The 20,340-nt window shown below is 39.6% G+C and overlaps 1 protein-coding gene across 1 annotated transcript; it reads left to right on the forward strand.

The window, feature by feature from the left end:
* Nucleotides 1–6,506: 6,506 nt before the first annotated feature.
* On the forward strand, nt 6,507–11,764 carry olfcn1 (olfactory receptor C family, n1; the record flags this gene model as incomplete). The annotated part of the gene is made up of 6 exons (XM_079620685.1): nt 6,507–6,625; nt 6,721–7,006; nt 7,242–8,072; nt 8,175–8,396; nt 10,522–10,645; nt 10,729–11,764. The coding sequence occupies 6 exons, from the start codon at nt 6,507–6,509 to the stop codon at nt 11,640–11,642; spliced, it is 2,496 nt and encodes an 831-aa protein (XP_079476811.1). The 3' UTR covers nt 11,643–11,764.
* Nucleotides 11,765–20,340: the final 8,576 nt, after the last annotated feature.

Raw genomic sequence — 20,340 nt, forward strand, 5'->3', positions numbered from 1 at the left:
CGCGCACCACAGCTATATAGGCGTTACTATATTTTGTTTAATATTTCACTAATATGATACATTTACTTCATAGACAGCCTTCTTTTTTATCCCCATTATACTTTCTGTTGTCAGTGCTTCTTTGTCTGGACACAAACACTGTACACACGCTGCTTGGTATCGGTTGTTGGTATCGGGGCGCTTTTACGAGTACGAGTACGAGTACATGAGCTCAGTATCGGGCCGATACCCGATACTGGTATCGGTATCGGGCCATCCCTAATAATAAGACAAAAACTCATTTGGGGACATACCTATAACTGCACTGACACATCACGCAGTGAAAGCAAGCATGAGAGACAAACGCGATGTCAGCTCGAACTCGCGGTGCCTCGTACGTAGTTAAAACAATGATTACAATATCATCATAGTTCATAGACAATCCTAAGCACAAAGAATGAACTTACTATTGAACTGACATTTACTCGTTCTCTTATCCTCTCCTCTCGCGTGCAGGAGACAGACGCAGGCTACGCTGCCGTAAATGACGCGAATTGTCACGTGAACAAGCAAATCCACAAAGATAGAATAATAAAAATAATACGTAGCCTACGCTAATTAGATAGTTTTCATTTGGAAAGCATTTAGATACGTCGTCAAAGTGTCATCTAAAATTTAAGACCTTTCATAGTTAAAAATAAGACTTTTCATAAGTAAAAATAAGAATTTAAGACTTTTTAAGGCCTTAAATTTTAAATATCGAATTTAAGACTTTTTAATACTTTTTAAGGATCCGCGGGGACCCTGTTTAAAGCCTTGCCGGTTAAACGTCATTCGCTGCTGATGCGCTGTTCTTACGAGCGCTTTTCTGAGCACAAACAGCCGACGCGCGCATGTACTAAAAGCCTGTCTAACAGCGCCTGGATACTGGACTAAGTTATCTTTCGAGTCTTTTTGAGCTAATACTGTCAAATATACTCAAGGTTTACATAAAGAAAGTTGGTTAAGACAATAAAGCTTAGGTAACGTTAGATCTTGCGCTTCATTGACTTTTGAGTTTGTGAGCAAATTACAGATTCAATCTTCAATGCAATTATTGGATTTTAATAAAACAGACTAAAGAATACAAAACTACAATTTCACACGGAGTAAATATGCATATATATATAGTAAAACAAAACACATAAGGTACCAACGAAATAAATCAAATTAACGAATAATATGAGGGGAGAGAGAGAAAGGATGAGAGAATGAATCAGGGAGCGAGTGAGAGAGAGAAAGAGAGTGAGAGAGATAGAGTGACAATTTTCAATCCAGTTACTTTCCAAAGAGACCCCAAGTATGTATTAAAATATTCGCAGGAATATTCTAGACAACCTTTAAACAGCAGTTTCAATCGTGAGATAAAATACTTGCTTTCGATCTGGCTCTCAGAGGTGTGTGTGCTGATTTCAGATGGTCCTGCAGTTTCCCGGAGTTCCTTCCTGACGAAGGTGTTGCGCAATTTCGGCAGCTCACACGAATGTAATACTTTACCGAAAGGTGACTGAACTCAGACAGAAATAAAGAAAAGCCTAAGATGAAAACGAAGTTTTCAGAAAATAAAACGAAGAAGCTCCTTGGCGGAGTTTTCTCGTGAAGATGAGTAGATTCTTCTCTTTTGCGGAGTGCCAAGAATAACGTCCGAGGCTTGGCTTTAAGGGCCAGCTGGTTACACCTATTTTTCGTGGCTGGGCCAATCGTTGTTCAGAAACGGAGGCGGGAAAGACGTTCTTTGTTTGAATCGTCCCACCCTCCTTACATAATTTATAGCGATGTCAAAATTTAGCATTTATTCTCAGAAAGATGGTATTTCTGAAATAATGCGTCTTTTTGTGATTTGACGTCGAGATTCGACGCCGTCGGGTTTTTACAATTCTACAGACACCACAAACTACAATTTTGCGAGTCAGGAACACAGAGACATAAGATTGTTTGTACTTCTGGGCATATAGAGTTTGGTTTTCAACCTGCACACCTCAGAGCTACATGTACATACATTTAACCACACAAGCGATACATTTCATACATTTAAAAGGTAGTTTTTCAGTGAGAAAAGTCAGTGAATTAGCTCGTGTGTGTGTGTGTGTCTTGGTGTGTGTGTACGCGCAGACATTCCTGTTGCGCTATGTTCCCTCCTCCCCTTGGGTGAGGAGATCGAGCGTTCTGGGGGCTTTGAAGCTCGGTTATCAAGATCTGGGGGTGTCTGTCTTGTGTTGCGTGGTCATTCACGAGTCGTAAAGGTGTCAAGAGACACCCGAAATCCAGCCACGGCGGAGCCATGGCGGTAATTTAGGTTATTTAAATCTTGTTTTACATATCTGAGTCAAAGGGGTTGGCAGCACCAAGGAATGTGGAATCTTTGCAAAGAGAAATAGAATCATGATTCTGGCCTATTCGTTACACAGATATCATTTCTTTCTAGAAAGGAACATAGTTGTGAGGATACAAATTTTTCTAGTATCTTTGACAGAAAAGGCATATTCGAGAACTCTTTACACGTTAAGAAACTAGTCAAGTAATTGACTAATTTTGCATGATCAAGTTGCGTTTTTTTAACAAGCGGTATAATCATAGCCAGCTTAAAGGTTTTTGGTACGTATCCAAGAGACAAAGAAGAATTAATGATATCAAGAAGAGTAATGACATCTGGAAGCATCTCTTTCAGTAGCTTAGACGGTATAGGGTCTAACATACATGTTGTCGATTTAGATGAATTAACGAGTTTACAAAATTCTTCCTCTCCTATAGCAATAAATGAATAAAATGTTTCCTCAGGGAGACTACAATGCACTGTAGTAGACGGTTGCATAGTTATAATTTTGTCCCTGATATTATCAATCGTATAAGTGAAGAAGTTCATAAAGACATTACTCCTGTGTTGCTTGGAAACTTTCTTTCAGAAGAAAGATTTCTTTTTCGTTAGTTTAGCCACTGTTTCAAATAAATACCTAGGATTATTTTTATTTTCTTCTAATAGGGTTGAAAAATAATCAGATCTAGCAGCTTTTTAAAGCCTCTCTGTAAGCAATCGAGCTCTCTTTCCATTAAACGCGAAATACCTCTAGTTCTTCTAAGGCTATCTGGGATGCTGAGATGATGAAACTGATTAGGAAGATTATTGATAAAGCAATCTTTAATGGAAAAAGTTATAGGTTTAATTTACATGAGACTAGATAATGATCTGAGATGTCATTGCTCTGCTGCAGTATTTCAACGGCATCAACATCTATTCCATGTTATAATATTAGATCTAGAGCAGGGGTTTTCAACCGGTGGTCCGGCATTGCATGTGGTCCGTGACAGGCATTCCAGCCTACTTAATTTCACTATTAAAATCACTTTTTTTCCATAATTTATTTTTGCGAATTGAATGAAAATATCTAAAATAATATAGAGGAGTTGAGATTCAAACTGACTCAGGATAGGCTAGCTTTGCACCTATCAGGTCTATCCTATGCGTTGCTAACGTTGCGTCCTAACGTCATATGTAAACATTCATCTTGCGCGCGAAATAGACCAGCATCTCGGAGTTAAGGAAATACATTATTGAGGTTTCATTGAAAAGACGTTTAATATTGGTGAATTTAAATTTGGATTTTAAAAATTTAAAGTTTGCTAGTCAGCACCAGCATGGATCGCTTTTTAGTGAGGAAAGTGACAGATGTCAGGACAGATGGACAGACTTCTGCTGCATGCTCTTCAGACAAAGCTACAACTTCGGAGGAAACAGGGAAACGTAGTGGGACACGAAAAAGAAAATACAGTGAAGATTATGTTAAATATGGATTTACAGTAACGACTGACAAAACAGGAGAGGAGGTACCACTGTGTTTTGTATGTTCAAAGTTGCTTTCAAATGAAACCATGAAACCGTCGAAACTTTCTCGTCATATGGAGACACATCACAGCTTCTTGAAGGCCAAGCCTATTGAATATATGCAACAGATGTTGCATGATTTCAAAGGACAGCAGACGCTCATGAGAAAGAGTGCAAAAGTCAGTGAAAATGCACTGAAAGCCTCGTATCTGGTGGCTCTCAGAGTTGCACAATGCAAAAAGCCTCATATAATTGCAGAGCAGCTGATTTTGCCAGCAGCTATAGACATGTGTAAAACCATGATGAACGAAGAATGTGCTAATAAATTAAAAACTATTCCTTTGTCAGATAGCACAGTCGGACGTCGAATTGAGGAAATGGCAAATGATGTGAAAAAGCAGCTGATAGAGAAACTTCGATCAGTTCAGGGATTTTCCATTCAATTAGACGAGACGACAGATATAACAAATGACGCGCAACTTTTGGCATTTGTGCGATACGAGGATAATGGTGCGATGTGCAAACCACTGCCAGGGCGAACTACAGGTGCCGAGATCTTTTCAGCCCTTGATGACTTTTTCAAAGAACACAATATTTCGTGGCAGAAGTGTGTGGCGCTATGTAGAGATGGAGCCAGAGCAATGAGTGGCAGCCAGACTGGATTGATTGGGCACGTAAAGAAAGTAGCACCGGCGATAATTTGGACACACTGTATGATTCATAGAGAAACTCTGGCCGCCAAAGGTCTCAGTGTTGAGTTCAGCGAGGTGTTTGATGCTGTCGTTAAAACTGTAAACCTGATAAAACGAAAAGCATTAAATACACGCCTGTTTGCATCCCTGTGTCAAGGCTTAGGAAGTGAACACACCTCTCTCCTTTACCATTCAGAGGTGCGATGGCTGTTAAATGATCAGCCCTCGGGGGCCCCCTTAAAATGCGGGGCCCCAGGCAATTGCCTGGCTTGCCTGCCCTATTGCGGCGCCTCAGACTATGTTCATGATTATGCTGTATTATTCTACTTGATAAAAACGTATTGCAGCGAGATTATGCGTGCAATAGAACTATCAGCTACGCATGACTGTTATTCATGCGCAATTGAGCATCCACATCAAAGAGCAGGGCCTCACATTTCAAGTTCGCACAGGGCCTGCGACGGCACTGGCTACCATTATTCATTTTATTTATACTAATGAATATTCATTTACGTCTACAAATGTATAAAACTGATCAGAGATCAGGTAAAACCCACATACACTTGTTTACTGGTTCTCAGTGACTCCTCATGATTCATGGGTTGACAGAGATCATCGCCCCCAGTGGTGAACCATTGAAATTTCGAAGTGTTTTGAAACAGTTATGGCGTAATGAAGCCTCGTTTACTGAAATCACGTGACTCTGGCTGTTTGATACACGCTCCAAACCATTGATTCAGAACAAAATATTTGTAAATGCTCCAAAGCTTCACGAAGCAGTGTTTTGAAATTACCATCACTAATAAAAAGACATATGAAAGATATAGATATGTCAATTTCAGAAATGATTTGATATGGTACTCTCTGCCTGAACTGCTTTCACAGAAACGGTATTTGTTGCTCAACATACGTGTCCGTGAAACTTTACGATCTCATCACCTTCTACGTCGGTCTAAAAATGTTCATAGGGGATCACAGCGGAATTTTAAAGGTGCTCTAAGCGATTTCGGTTGGCGTAACCTCTTGTTGATTTTTGAATTATTATCAAACAAAACGGAGGCTAGCTAGACCCTCCCTCCTCCTCATCCACGCAATAACCCCCCAAACCCCACCCCACATCATTCTTGTCGGTTATTGGCTGGAACAGTTTGTTATGTTTCGTGCTGCGGGTCGCTCTGTTTATTGCTCAGTTTGTTTTTGCTGCTGTTTGTGGAGCTTGGGCTCTCTGCAGAGACCGCGTTTTTTTACAGTGTGTTCAGGTGACAGGCAGCTAGCGGATAGTGAGGAGATGTTTGCGGTATGTGAAAAAAAAATGGTTTGGCCTAAAAAACGCGCAAGATCGCTTAGAGCACCTTTAACATCACAGGGACTGATCTTAACATACGGAGCTGTCAGAAACACTGCCAGCGTGACATTAAACAGGAAGTGTTTGTCCGATATCACAACAGGTTTTGCGAGAGAATGCAAAGGTTTTACAAGAGAACGCAAAAGTGTTGCGAGAAAATACAAATATGTCTGCGAGAGAACGCAAATGTTTTTGTGAGAGAATGCAAAAGTTTTGCAATAGAACGCAAAAAATGTAAAAAAAAAAAATTCTTCCCATCCCATATTTTTTCCACCACCATGTCCCTTTAGAGAGGCTCCGTAGGATTTACAATTCTTACAATTACTAATATTACTATTCTTTATTCCTACTTACTATACACCACTATAAAAAGATAAAGTACTTTATGTATACATTTACAAAATGAGAACTGTGCACCCTTATTGCTCTACCAACTCACCAGGGAAAACGTTGAAGTAATAATGGGCCAATATTCATTACTGGTAGAAGAGCTACTGTATATAACAGAGACATAACTCAGTCTTATGCTCTGAACCACCACTCAGCCATGGGAAGCTTTCATATATTGCTATTTTGCTTTCAGCTATACGTGTACACAGGCTCAACATGCCAGCTGCTCTATAAATTTGAAATGCCTAGTATTTTTAAAACAGGGGACATAATGATTGGTGGAATTTTTCCCATTTTTAATAAACAAGAAAATGTAAATGCCTCTTTTGAGAGAAAAATGCAAAGGATTAATTGTACGGGGTAAGTTCAAAAGCATGTTTGTGACCTACGTGCCTTATGATAGTATTGGCAAGGTTCAGGCATGCATTGTTTTTCCTGTCAAATTTATTGTACAGATTTGACCTACGCGCCTTCCGCTGGACTCAAGTCATGATGTTTGCAGTAGATGAAATAAACCAAGATGAGGGTTTGCTTCCTAACATTTCTTTGGGCTATAAAATAATGGATTCTTGTGCTTCGCCCTCTAATGTTTTACGTGCATCTTTCACACTGGTGAGTGTGCAGAAGGAAGAGGAATCTACAACTCGGTGTCATCTTCCTCTTACAGCTCTTGTAGCTGAATCAGGATCATCACAGTCCTTAGCTGTTGCTGGAACACTTGGACCATTCAAAGTGCCAATGGTAATGGTAAAATAATTAATCCTGCAATATAATTGCATTTCAGTGTTCCTGATCATGTAATACAGTCACTAATGAATTAAATTAAGAACTCCAAGGCACTCGAAATATGTGGAAAAAAAGTTAAAAATCCTTTATTTAATGAATGGCTCAAAACATTAAAAATGGTGACAGATCCACTATGTAATACAGTCAATTAACGGTCTAATTTATATAATGTTTTTTTTTTTAAATCTAGGTAAGCTACTTTTCAACATGTGCATGTCTGAGTGACAGAAGAAAATATCCATCATTTTTTCGTACAATTCCAAGTGACTACTACCAAGCAAAAGCCTTAGCCTCTCTTGTAAAACGATACGGATGGACTTGGATTGGAGTTTTGCAGTCTGACAATGATTATGGAAGAAATGGGATTTCTGCCTTTACAAAGGAGGTGGATAAAATGGGAGTTTGCATTGCATTTGTAGGCACAATTTTAAGAACATATCCCCAAAGTAAAATCATTGAAGTTGTTGAAATGATAAAACAATCTACGGTAAAAGTGATACTGGCTTTTGTACCAGAGGGAGATCTCTATCCCCTAATGAAAGAAATTGTGAAACAAAACATCACAGGAATCCAGTGGATTGCAAGTGAAGCCTGGGTAACTGCAGCAAGGCCCTCTACCCCTGAAATATTCAAGTCTTTTGGAGGCACAGTTGGATTTGTGGTACGAAAGATGGCTATGCCCAAACTTGGACCTTACCTGAAAAACATCAGTCCTTACTCTCCTTTACAGTCTTCTTTTGTCAGTGACTTTTGGGAAACAATGGTTGGCTGTAAGCCATGTCTTAATTGTGAGCTGCTGCCATTTGCAAATGTTACACGCAACACCCAAGTGTGCACAGGAGAAGAACAACTAAATTACACAGACAAATTCTTTGATGTAACTCAAGTAAGAGTAACATATAATGTGTATCAAGCTGTGTATGCAATTGCACATGCTATTCATAAATTGCTGTTTTGTGAAAAGGACAAAAATTATGTTTTGAGACAGTGCCTAAATGTATCCCAGATAACTCCTAAACTGGTGAGCAAGTTGTTTAATTTATTTATTTCAATATTTACAAGTCATAATTCAACAGTTTAATTACAGTATATTATAATTGACTATATTATACTTCATTCCAAGGTCAGCAATCAGTTACAGAGGGTATCTTTTGTGGATAGATATGGAGAAAATGTGTTCTTTGATGAGAATGGAGACCCACCTGCATCATACGAGGTCATAAACTGGCAGCTAAGAGAGGGGGAGGTACAACATGTAACTGTGGGCTACTTCAGTACATCTACAGATGGAACATATAAACTTACAGTTAAAGAGGACAACATCCGCTGGATCACAGGAAATTTGGTAGTATATACTTAGTATACTCACTTATACATACATACAGGGGTTGGACAATGAAACTGAAACACCTGGTTTTAGACCATAATAATTTATTAGTAATGGTGTAGCGTCTCCTTTTTTGGCTAATACAGCATCAATTCCTCTAGGGAATGACAGATACAAGCCCTGCACTGTGGCCATAGGGATTTTGAGCCACTCTTCTTGCAGAACAGCTGCCAGGTCACTACGTGATGCTGGTGGAGGAAAACATTTCCTAATTCGCTCATCTAAAACACTGCAAATTAGCTCAATAAAATGGTCACTGTGCAGGCTATGGGTGATTTTCAACTTCAATTTCATGTTCATCAAACCAGTCTTGCTGTTAGGGTTGCCACCTTCAGTGTGGCAAAATAAGGGACACCCATGTAGATATGAATCCAACTAAAAACTAGTGAAAATATGTGTTTTAGTCAAATAGCAAATGGTGTAGCTCTGCAGCCATCTACTAAAGTGATAATTTCTTTACTTTTAAAACGGCATTTTCCAAAAGATGGGCAAAAATCTTACACTAAAACATGTAAAATGATCTATATCCATGAATGTTAGAAATGTGGGTCTTTTATAAAGTTAATTTTACTTTTTTTTTTTTTACTGTTTTTGTATAAAAAAATATTTATTTATCTATTTATATAGCTTAAATTAAAATATATATAATAAATCCTCCTAAAACTATAAATCCTAAAAAAAAAACTATGTTGTTTCAAAATTACATTTTGTTGAAACAACACAAGTGTGACTTTCCCCCCCCCACACTAACATAAAAAACAGATATTATTCAAATGTATTTTTTTTTTTTTTATAGATCTAGAAAGTGTTGTCAACCGTGCAAAGTCTCATGCCATTTGGACAAAGATCATTTTTTATTTATTTCAGCAAACCTCATTTGGGGTCAAAGACCCCGAACAGCGCACAAGGGGTTAAAAAACGTGCAGGTTTACAGCGCATGTTCATGAGACTCAGTCGCTATAGAAACAAAGATGCTAAAATGCAATCACGCAATGAGCTTCTCTACTACGAAATTGATTTCTTTATATTTGCTATTAGTATTATCCATACTGCAAAATCCTTATGTTTTTATTGAACTATATGTGGGCCTAATGTAAAATACGGCACAAATCGCGTCCCTTATTGATTTGATACAGGACGCATCATCTTACTTGTAAGTACGGGATGATTCCGTATTTTAAGGGACGGGTGGCAACCCTACTTGCTGTGTATATTTATCTATTATCATCTTGATACACACCACCACTTTCAGGGTGCACATGGTCCTCAAGAATGGTTATGTAGTCCTTGTCAGTGACGTTACCATCTAGCACAAGTAGTGGGCCTAGAGAATGCCATGATATTTCAACCCAACCCATCACTGATCCACCCCTGCGCTTTACTCTGGGCACGCAACAGACCGGGTAGTAAATTTGTTGGGGGCTTCTCCACACCGTAACTCTCCTGCATTAAGGAAAGACAGTGAAGGTGGACTCATCAGTGAACAATATGTTTCACATTGTCCACAGGTCAAGATATCCAATGCTGGCTACATTGAAATCGGTGTTTGGCATTGGAACGAATGACCAAAGGTTTTGTATAGCAACCAGACCATGAATGTTTACCCTGTGAAGCCTCTGAAGAACAATTTTGGTGGAAACAGGAAAGTTGAGGTGCACATTTACAGTAATTCACATTTAACATGTAACGTGATACGTTATCATTTAATCATCATTTAATTCCGTGGCTTGAGCAACTGAAGATCACAACGACTTGCTGTCCTGGTCACAGATGCGCCAACAAGACGCATACCAACAATTTGTCCTATTTTGAACTCTGATTTGTCTCCCAATATGTTGTGTGGATTGCAATATGTTATGTACAGCTGTACTTTTGCTCTGCTAATTCAACCTTCTCTCTCTGCTCTTATTGATGGAATGTAAAATCAGTGACGATTGGTCACCATGCCAGGCGCATATTTGGGCATTAAACTGCCAAAAGTATATTGGTCAGTGTTTAATTGTCATTGTTCAACCCGTGTGTGTGTGTGTGTGTGTGTGTGTGTGTGTGTGTGTGTGTGTGTGTGTGTTAATTAATTTGACAGATACCCAAAGCAGTGTGCTCAGACACTTGTCCAAATGGCACAAGGAAAGCACAAATAAGAGGACGACCTGTTTGCTGCTTTGACTGCATCACATGTGCTGATGGTTCAATATCAAATAGAACAGGTACACCCATTCATCTGCACTACATTTACATATTTTAAAGCTTATTAAATGCTCCAATTTCATATTTGTTATGTATTTTATAGGAGCAGCAGACTGCACTCTTTGTCCTGAAGAATACTGGTCAAATGAGAGACGAGACAAGTGTGTCATGAAAATGACAGAGTTTCTGTCATATACAGAAACAATGGGGGTTATTCTGACTGCTCTGTCACTCTTTGGAGCCAGTCTTACTGTAGCGATTATGATTGTCTTCATACACTTTAGAGAAACACCTATAGTGAAAGCTAACAATTCAGAGCTGAGCTCGCTATTACTTGTTGCACTGTTCTTTTGCTTTCTTTGTCCTCTTACATTCATTGGTGAGCCAACGATGTGGTCATGTATGCTACGTCATACAGCATTTGGAATTACTTTTGGTCTCTGCATTTCTTGCGTTTTGGGGAAAACCATAGTAGTTGTTACTGCTTTTAGAGCCACTTTACCAGGAAATAAATTGGCTGGAAAGTTTGGGCCAGCACAACAAAGAGTCATTGTGTTCTCATGCACTGCAATTCAAATTGTCATCTGTATACTATGGCTTATAATAAACCCACCATTTCCAGAAAAAGTTCTTAAGTATTACAATAAAAAGATCATTTTAGAATGCAACACAGGTTCAGATGCTGCATTTTATACAGTTTTAGGATATATTGGTCTTCTTTCAGCAATTTGTTTGATTTTGGCTTTTTTAGCTAGAAAGCTACCAGATAATTTTAATGAGGCCAAATTCATCTCATTCAGTATGCTTATATTTTGTGTTGTCTGGGTAACATTTATACCTTCTTATATCAGTTCACCTGGCAAGTACACAGTTGCAGTAGAAATTTTTGCAATATTGTCTTCTGCCTTTGGCTTATTGCTATGTATATTTGTTCCAAAATGTTACATTATTCTCATAAAACCAGAGAGAAACACTAAAAAACACTTGATGGGGAAATTTCAAAAGGCCAGTCTTTAAGGTAGCTGCATGATACAAAACAGTTGGATATGAATGTTGTGTCATTATTTGCCAATACCTGCCCAATAATTTGTGCATTGACAGGAAGAGAGGGAAAAGGGCAGCTATTAATGCAATATAAATAAAATGCCTCAGTATACCAGAGGTTGTGAAAATGTCTGTAATTCAATAAACAATGTTTCTCATATTATGAAATTACCTGCTAAGATCACAATGATGCATGTGATTTAAACATAAATGCTATTTAGAGCTCAGACCCCAACCAGTATTAGCAAACTGACCAATATTACTTTTTTTGTTGTCAGTGGGTGATGGAGGTGTAGTGCTTTATGTTGTCATTATAACAGCATAATTTGGAAATAAACAAAATTACAATTTTCTTTTTTTATTAATTTATTATAATGTTATTTTATCTGCATCTCAAACTACTGTTGTAGTCTACTATCAATGATGATCATGTGAATTCACGAATTCACACTTGCAAACAAGTCAGACAGAATAAATGGTATGCGTATGCGACGAGAGTTTGATGGTCATGGCATCATAAGGGTGAGACTCGCTGGTGGAAGGTTTGCTTATGTGGGGCCGGAGGAGGTAACACTACTGTGGCAGTAACGTTGTTGCGTGCACGTCGAAAGCGGAATAAAGGCTCCTGCGGTAGCTCCATGGCAGTGGAACCAAACTTGCTTATTGGCTTGCATTTCCCAACTATACAATGGACAAGATGAACGGGGAGCTGAACTCCTGCGGGAGCGGAAGAGATAACACTGCTGAGGCAGTGGAGCAAGTTTGGATGGAGTAGCAGAGCTCCTGCGGGTGTAGACTATATGACACTGCTGTGGCAGTGGAAATGAGCTTGTTTTTTTTAAGTTGCTTTCCAACTATCCAAAGAGCAAGTTGGACGTACAACTGAGAACAGAGGAAACATCACTGCTACGGCAGTGGATACTATTTTGCCAGAAAAACTGAGCTCTTACAGGAGCATGAGGGAACATAACTGGGTATGTCACGGGGTGACAAATAATCCCCGGAACTGATTTCACAAGAGAAGTGTTCCCGCCGGGGCACTTTCAGTGTAACACTGTCCCCGGGCCGGTGTGTGTGTCTGTTGTCATGACAACTAAACGGCAGATTGGCAACAGGTGTGGGGACTTCACTCTGAGTGCCTGATTGAAGCCACGCCAGCATTTTGAGAGAATAAAACACAAGTGGAAGAGAAGGCTGGGTGTTGTTTTTCTCCTCCGTTGATCGGGAGTGTTCTCTCTCCGTGTGGGCTGGTTGTTTTCTTTGTCTTCCCCCGTCGATCTGGTGTGGTTCTCTCCCATTGGGAGACGTTTGTAGAGTGTTGCAGCTGAAGGATCATCGTGAAAGAAGAGGAGTGTCGCTTGTGGGATCCGAGGGCGGTTTTGAAGAGTGGAATTCGTTCGCCTGGATTGGAAAAGAGTGAGATGAGTGATTGACAAATTGAATCTCATAAACGCATGTTTTCTACACTAAATTGGATACTGATTTGGAGTGCTTGGATCACGTTGTATACATCGCACTGAGTGAAATATACTGATTCCTTGTCGATCTCTAGCCTCTCCCTTGACCATTTGAAAACAGCGAAGTGAAGCCCGCTTGTAGTGGTGAGGAAATTATTCACCACATCTGTCCCAACTCTGACTATCATCGGCTCTTCAGATCGAGACCTCTGGGTGAGTGTTGGCCTTATTTTGCACTTTGAAGAGTGGATTTGTAGTGCTGGAATTGACGTTTCCCATCACGTTGCATGTTTGGAGTTGGACTGTCGTGTGTGTGTGGAAGATTTATATTTTATCGCCGTGCACTCCCCATGTGTCATGCTGGTCTACCGTTCATCATAAGAGCCTAGTGAGATCGATTGTAGTCACCTGTTGGATGTCAGAAGGAAAAGCCCCCCGTGTGCACACCACGCATGAGAACTGTTTGCCCCTGCTTGAAGTTGTATGCTGTCTGTTCCAGTGAAAGCCCCGCTCAGCTTGTGACTCTGCCCCCGGCAGCACACGTGAGAACTGTTTACCTCTGCTTGAAGTTTTATGCTGTCTGTCCCAGTGGAAGCCCTGCTCCGCTTGTGACCCTGTCTCCTGTCACCCATGTGAGAGCTGTTCACCTCTATTTGAAGTGTTGATTTCGTCTGTTCCAGTGAAAGCCCTGCTCCGCTTGTGACTCTGTCTCCTGCCACCCATGTGAGAGCTGTTCACCTCTATTTGAAGTGTTGATTCCGGCTGTTCCAGTGAAAGCCCCGCTCAGCTTGTGACTCTGCCCCCGGCAGCACACGTGAGAACTGTTTACCTCTGCTTGAAGTTTTATGCTGTCTGTCCCAGTGGAAGCCCTGCTCCGCTTGTGACCCTGTCTCCTGTCACCCATGTGAGAGCTGTTCACCTCTATTTGAAGTGTTGATTCCGTCTGTTCCAGTGAAAGCCCTGCTCCGCTTGTGACTCTGTCTCCTGCCACCCATGTGAGAGCTGTTCACCTCTATTTGAAGTGTTGATTCCGTCTGTTCCAGTGAAAGCCCTGCTCCGCTTGTGACTCTGTCTCCTGCCACCCATGTGAGAGCTGTTCACCTCTATTTGAAGTGTTGATTCCGGCTGTTCCAGTGAAGGCCCGCTCAGCTTGTGACTTAAGTCTGTTGTAGCCCTGAAACCCATCTGTTCGTCACTCACCACTGTGAGTCTGGCACCAGCGCCAGAAGGAAGTGAGCCCCGACCGTCTACTCACCTGGGATACCCACCTGTTCGTCACTCACCGCTGTGAGTCTGGCACCAGCGCCAGCAGGAAGTGAGCCCCGACCGTCTACTCACCTGGGATACCCACCTGTTCGTCACTCACCACTGTGAGTCTGGCACCAGCGCCAGAAGGAAGTGAGCCCCGACCGTCTACTCACCTGGGATACCCACCTGTTCGTCACTCACCACTGTGAGTCTGGCACCAGCGCCAGAAGGAAGTGAGCTCCGACCGTCTACTCACCTGGGATACTCACCTGTTCGTCACTTACCGTTGTGAGTCTGGCACCAGCGCCAGAAGGAAGCGAGCCCTGTCCTACCTACTCACCTGTGATACCTACCTGTCCATAGACTTACCACGGTGTTGCCTCGGATTCCTGGGAAAGGAAAGAAGAAGATTTTAGATTAGGATTTTCAAATTGCTTTTAAACATTAAATAAAGTTGTTATTCTTTTATTCTTGTCTCCGGCCTCCTCCTTTGACACGCTCCTCAGGGTGATCCTGGTCTAGGGGTGGGTGCAGTCTGGCTTGGCCCACCTCGACCTGTGACAGGTACACTGAGAAAAACAACAAGTAGAATTTACTCAATTTTTATTTGGCAAGTTTTTGCACGAATATTTTTCAAGTAAATTTCACATTTATGGAAATTAAGTAAATCTAAGCCGAGTAAAATTAACAAAGTGAATAAGTACATATAACTTGGCCTGTTAAATTATATAAAGCCTTTTAAGCTAATAAAAAAACAAATACAAATCCTGCAATTTGTAAATGTAAAAAAGTTTGTACAAAACAGTTTTATCAAATGATGGCAACCATTATCAACTCAGTTGCACGCACATCTGTTATGTTAACAACAAATACAAATATAAAATGTAAAGGTTGCACACAATGAACATTTTGGGGCAAGAGTCAACAAGGCAGATAAATGCTTAACCCTCTGGAGTCTAAGGTGTTTTTGGGGTCCTTGAGATGTTTTGACATGACCTGATATTTGTATTTTTTTCAGTTGCTTATAAACATATTAATGGCAAAGGTGTAATTACACTCTATTTAGCACGAACATGACTATCATAATATGTGAGCAACATGTATGTACATGTTTGCATTTTTGAGAGAATATTATTTATGCGTGGTTATTCAAAAAACTCAAACTTAAATGTTCTGATATAAGACCACAAACGACCAACTTCACATATTTCCACAATACTTTTGACTAATGGATCTTGTCGGCTAGAGTATTTACTTCAAAATGATCTGAAAATCATCCGGGCTAATCGTTCACATTAAACAATAGATTGATTTAAATTTTGTAAGACACTTTTTGTTTGGAAAGGCAATATGCAGGTGGGCGTGAATGATCCAACAAGGTCATGAATAATGTCCTCATTCACACCTGGAGACAAAGAAGACCTGCTAATGCAGCATACTAATGAGCCTTAGGTGTCACTGAACCACACAGAATGCAAAGACAACACACACACATATATACATACATACATACACACACACACACATATATATATATATATATATATATATATATACATACATACATACATACATACACACACACATATATATATATATATATTACTACAGAATTGGTTCAGAGTTGGAAACATCTTGAAAAAAAAGTGTATTTTTCCACAAACTGTGTAGGCCTATGCTTGCAAATTGTATAATATCCAAGGTAAACATTTCTAGTAATTGTGCAGTTAATTCTTATTCGTATTTTCAGAAAGTTTTGGATTATGTAGGCTATCCTCTCCCCAAATTTGTCACTAATAAAACACAAAAATAATTTAAAGAGAAGGCTTATATTGACCTTTTAAGATTTTGTTTGCACCTTGGAAATTAGGTTTTGATGTGGCAGTACAAACTTTATAATCTATCCAAAACGAAATGTTGTCTTTCATATTTCGTCTGTAACATATCGTCTTTTATAATATAGCCTATATTAGGGCATAAATGTTAATTTGCAGTTTAAAATGTTGCTTATACAAAGACATTTTATTTCAACGTATTCAGTCGATTTTTACTCATCTCAGTAGGCAATATAGATAGTTTCATTCACACACACAGACGCGCGAGCTGTAGGCTAGTAGCTAAACAACAACATGCACATGTGCCGTTCATTTATTCAAACACAGAAACGCGCGAGCTGTAGGCTAGTAAACAACAACATGCACATGTGCCGTTCATTCATTCAAACACAGAAACGCGCGAACTGGAGTAAACAACAGCATGTGCCGTTCATTCATTCAAACACAGAAACGCGCGAACTGGAGTAAACAACAGCATGTGCCGTTCATTCATTCAAACACAGAAACGCGCGAACTGGAGTAAACAACAGCATGTGCCGTTCATTCATTCAAACAGAGAAACGCGCGAACTGGAGTAAACAACATCATGTGCCGTTCATTCATTCAAACACAGAAACGCGCGAACTGGAGTAAACAACATCATGTGCCGTTCATTCATTCAAACACAGAAACGCGCGAGCTGTAGGCTAGTAAACAACAACATGCACATGTGCCGTTCATTCATTCAAACACAGAAACGCGCGAACTGGAGTAAACAACAGCATGTGCCGTTCATTCATTCAAACACAGAAACGCCATTCAAATTTAAACAGTCTTTTGCGGTTTACAGACACCATTTCATATCGCGATTAGAACAAAGCACTTACTGATGATCTGCAGCTGGATCCGTTGTTAGGCTACTCCAGCACGTTTGAGGTAAAATTTCCAGGATAATCACGATATTATTATTCCTCACAGCGAGTGTGTTGTCCAGCTGTTGTGGGCGTTGACTGGTTTGCATGTGTTGCTCCAGATTATCTGCGTTTGAATAGCGCGCGCTCTCGATGGGCGTGTCACATTAGCGGAGTAATGAGGTGCCAGAACGATAATGAGCACGACTGATCTCTCGCTCTTTTTATATAGATTACATAAACAGAGAATATTTGTTTTAGTTTTGAATTAGATAATTTAAAACTACACACTTAAATGATTATAGAGATATATAGCTCATGTCTGAGTGAATAGTATTCGCTGAGATTTGTATAAATTTAGAGACGTGCTTCAGAAAAAAAGTTCACGGAGACGGAGAGGCATAAAGCACTCCCTGTTTACTTTCTTTATTTTACAAAAGCACAATGTTTTATTTCGAATGTAAGTGGACACATAAAAAAGTAGACATTTAACAGCTTATTTTTTCATATTTCTTAAGTCTGTATGACCAAAACCGACGGAGTATTTTAGGTCTATTTTGCTGCTATGTAAAAAAAAAACGAGCAAAACGCGCCCGCGCGTTTGCCGACCTCAGGGGGTTAATGAACATTCACAGTACAAAAACATGTAAAGTTCATTCTAAATTTCAGTATCAAAATATTACATAGCAAACTGCTGTCAAAAATTTATCCTGCTAACCAGACCCCACCCCCTACCCTTAAAAGGGAAACTAATTAAGTCCTTACCCAATACATTTAGAAAGCCTTTTAAGCTAATAAAAAAACTGAAATACAAATCATGTAATTTGTAAATGTAAAAACATTTGTACAAAACAGTTTTATCAAATGATGGCAACCATTATCAACTCAGTTGCACACATCTGTTATGTTAACAACAAATATAAATGTAAAGGTTGCACACAATGAACATTTTGGAGCAAGAGTCAACAAGGCAGATAAATGCTTATGAACATTCATGGAAATATTTCAAGCAAGCAGCTTGTTTTTCAAAGATCGTACTTTAGGAGAGAGCTTCAGACCATCAAGATCCAGAAACAGTTTCTGGAAAACCTCAAAAGTGTACTTCAGCTTGGAGGGATACTGAAGATTTAAGGCGTATATCAGTCCCATCAGGAGAGCACAAGCTTTCGCAGTATTTCCACATTTAGTTAGGACCTTGCTTCCTTCAAGCACAATGGACACCACTGGCTCTCCGTCTCCGTTTCCATGGACAAGAATCATCAGGACATCTTCTGTGAAGTTTTCTTGATTGACATCCTTATTCAATCCATGAGGATGAGGGGAAAAAACAAATTTAAAAGGTTAATACCCTCATAAGCTATAATGTTATATAAACATTAAAGAAAGAAAGTTTAGGACAATTTTACATCTTTCCACATGACTTTTTGGAGCAGCCTACCAGGCTTTGCAGTCTTGTGTCACCAATATGAGAATGACTGGGCTTCGGTAATTGACCGTTCGCAAAAGCTACGCCCCTTAGTTATTGTTACTATGCCCGTCAAACAATTGAGAACCAGACACATGGCTGGGTTGAGCTCCATACATTAAGTGATTGGTTTTGGAGTAATGCAACAGACATATCCTCCAGGGCACGACAGAAAGTATAGTACAGTTTTGTAAAATTATATATCAATAATTTTTATTTGATCATTTTACAAAACTGTTTTGCGCATGTGCTCCCGTGCGCGCTTCAGTCACAACACTGCAATCAGAGGACCATCAACTCTCGATGCGGTTCTCTTCATTCATAACTCGTAGCCTACTGAGAAGGATATATTTGAGTAAATAGTTGTGCAACTGTGCAAACTTTGTTTTGAAGTTTAATGTTTGAGTTCCAGAGGAAATTGTGACTGTGTACCGGTTCGCATCAAAGTTTCGAAATTAGTAAGTCAGTGCTTTTTCTCTTTTTTTTCTCGTTTGCTGACTGATGAGGGGGCCGCAGTCCCGTAGTGAAATGGTGTTTGTACATGTAGCCTATTTTTTTATTATAGTTGCAAGCAATCATAAAATACAGCATATGAAAAAATAAAATAAATAAAAAAGGTGAGAAACGGACCTCGGGTCGGGCTTAAAATATAACCGTAATGTTCGGGTCGGGTCGGGTCAGGTTCAATTATTTCGGTACCGTACTGTCCGGGTTCGGGCTTAAGTTTTAAGCCCGTGCAGACCTCACTGCCATAGGCGCATCGTTTACTATCTTGCTGAAATCGCAATGTTTGACGGAGGTCCTTCTCCTTAGTTACAGTTGCTGAGCTAGGATTGGACGAGAACCGTTCGAGGGCGAGGTTTTGCGAACGGTCAATTGGGAAATTAGTCATTTTTACTTAAGAAGCCATCAAATATTTAATCCAAAAATATAAATTTGGAACTTATTCACCCACCCTTGTATTGTTTGAACATCCAATCCAATAAACATCCAATATCCAGTGTGTGTTGTGTGGAGTCAGCATCTGCCCCTCACAAGGATCACTGAGCTCTTAGGCTGGTTGCCTTGATGACTGTTGCCAGGGGTGACACTGACCCCATGCAACACACACTTGAGGAGAATGGTTTAAAAGGGTTAGTTCACCCAAAAATAAAAAAATCTGTAATTTACTCAACCTCATGTCATTCCAAACCCATAAGACCTTCGCTCATCTTCGGAACACAAATGAAGATATTTTTGATGAAATCCGAGCTAACAATCTGAACTAACATTTTAACAGTAAATATTTACTCTTTTCATTTTGGGTGTACTATCTCTATAAATATGAATCTTTAATTTCTAACACTTTGATTATCTTATGTGGAAGAATGGATAGAAATGATTAGCATAACATGTCTGGGACTTACACTGCCGTCTTTGAAAAGATTCTCCTCCACCTCACCAAGATATTCAATGAGACTGCAGATCACGGTATCTCGTCTTTTCTCAATGGTGTGGCCCTGGGAAGAGATTTATTTCTAATAATCAATACTAAAGAATTGTCATTTGACAACCTTTTTTCAATTTTAAAAATGTATAAAAGTTAAAGGGATAGTTCACTTTAAAATTAAAATTCTGTCATCATTTACTCACCCTCAAGTTGTTTCAAACCTGTATTAATTTATTTCTTCTGCTGAACACAAAGGAAGATATTTTGAAGAATGTCGGTAACCAAACAGTAGACTGTACCCATTGACTTCCATAGTAGGAAAAAAAATACTATTTCGACATTCTTCA

Source organism: Phoxinus phoxinus (assembly GCF_949152265.1).
Source record: "Phoxinus phoxinus genome assembly, chromosome: 8".
NCBI lineage: Eukaryota > Metazoa > Chordata > Actinopteri > Cypriniformes > Leuciscidae > Phoxinus > Phoxinus phoxinus.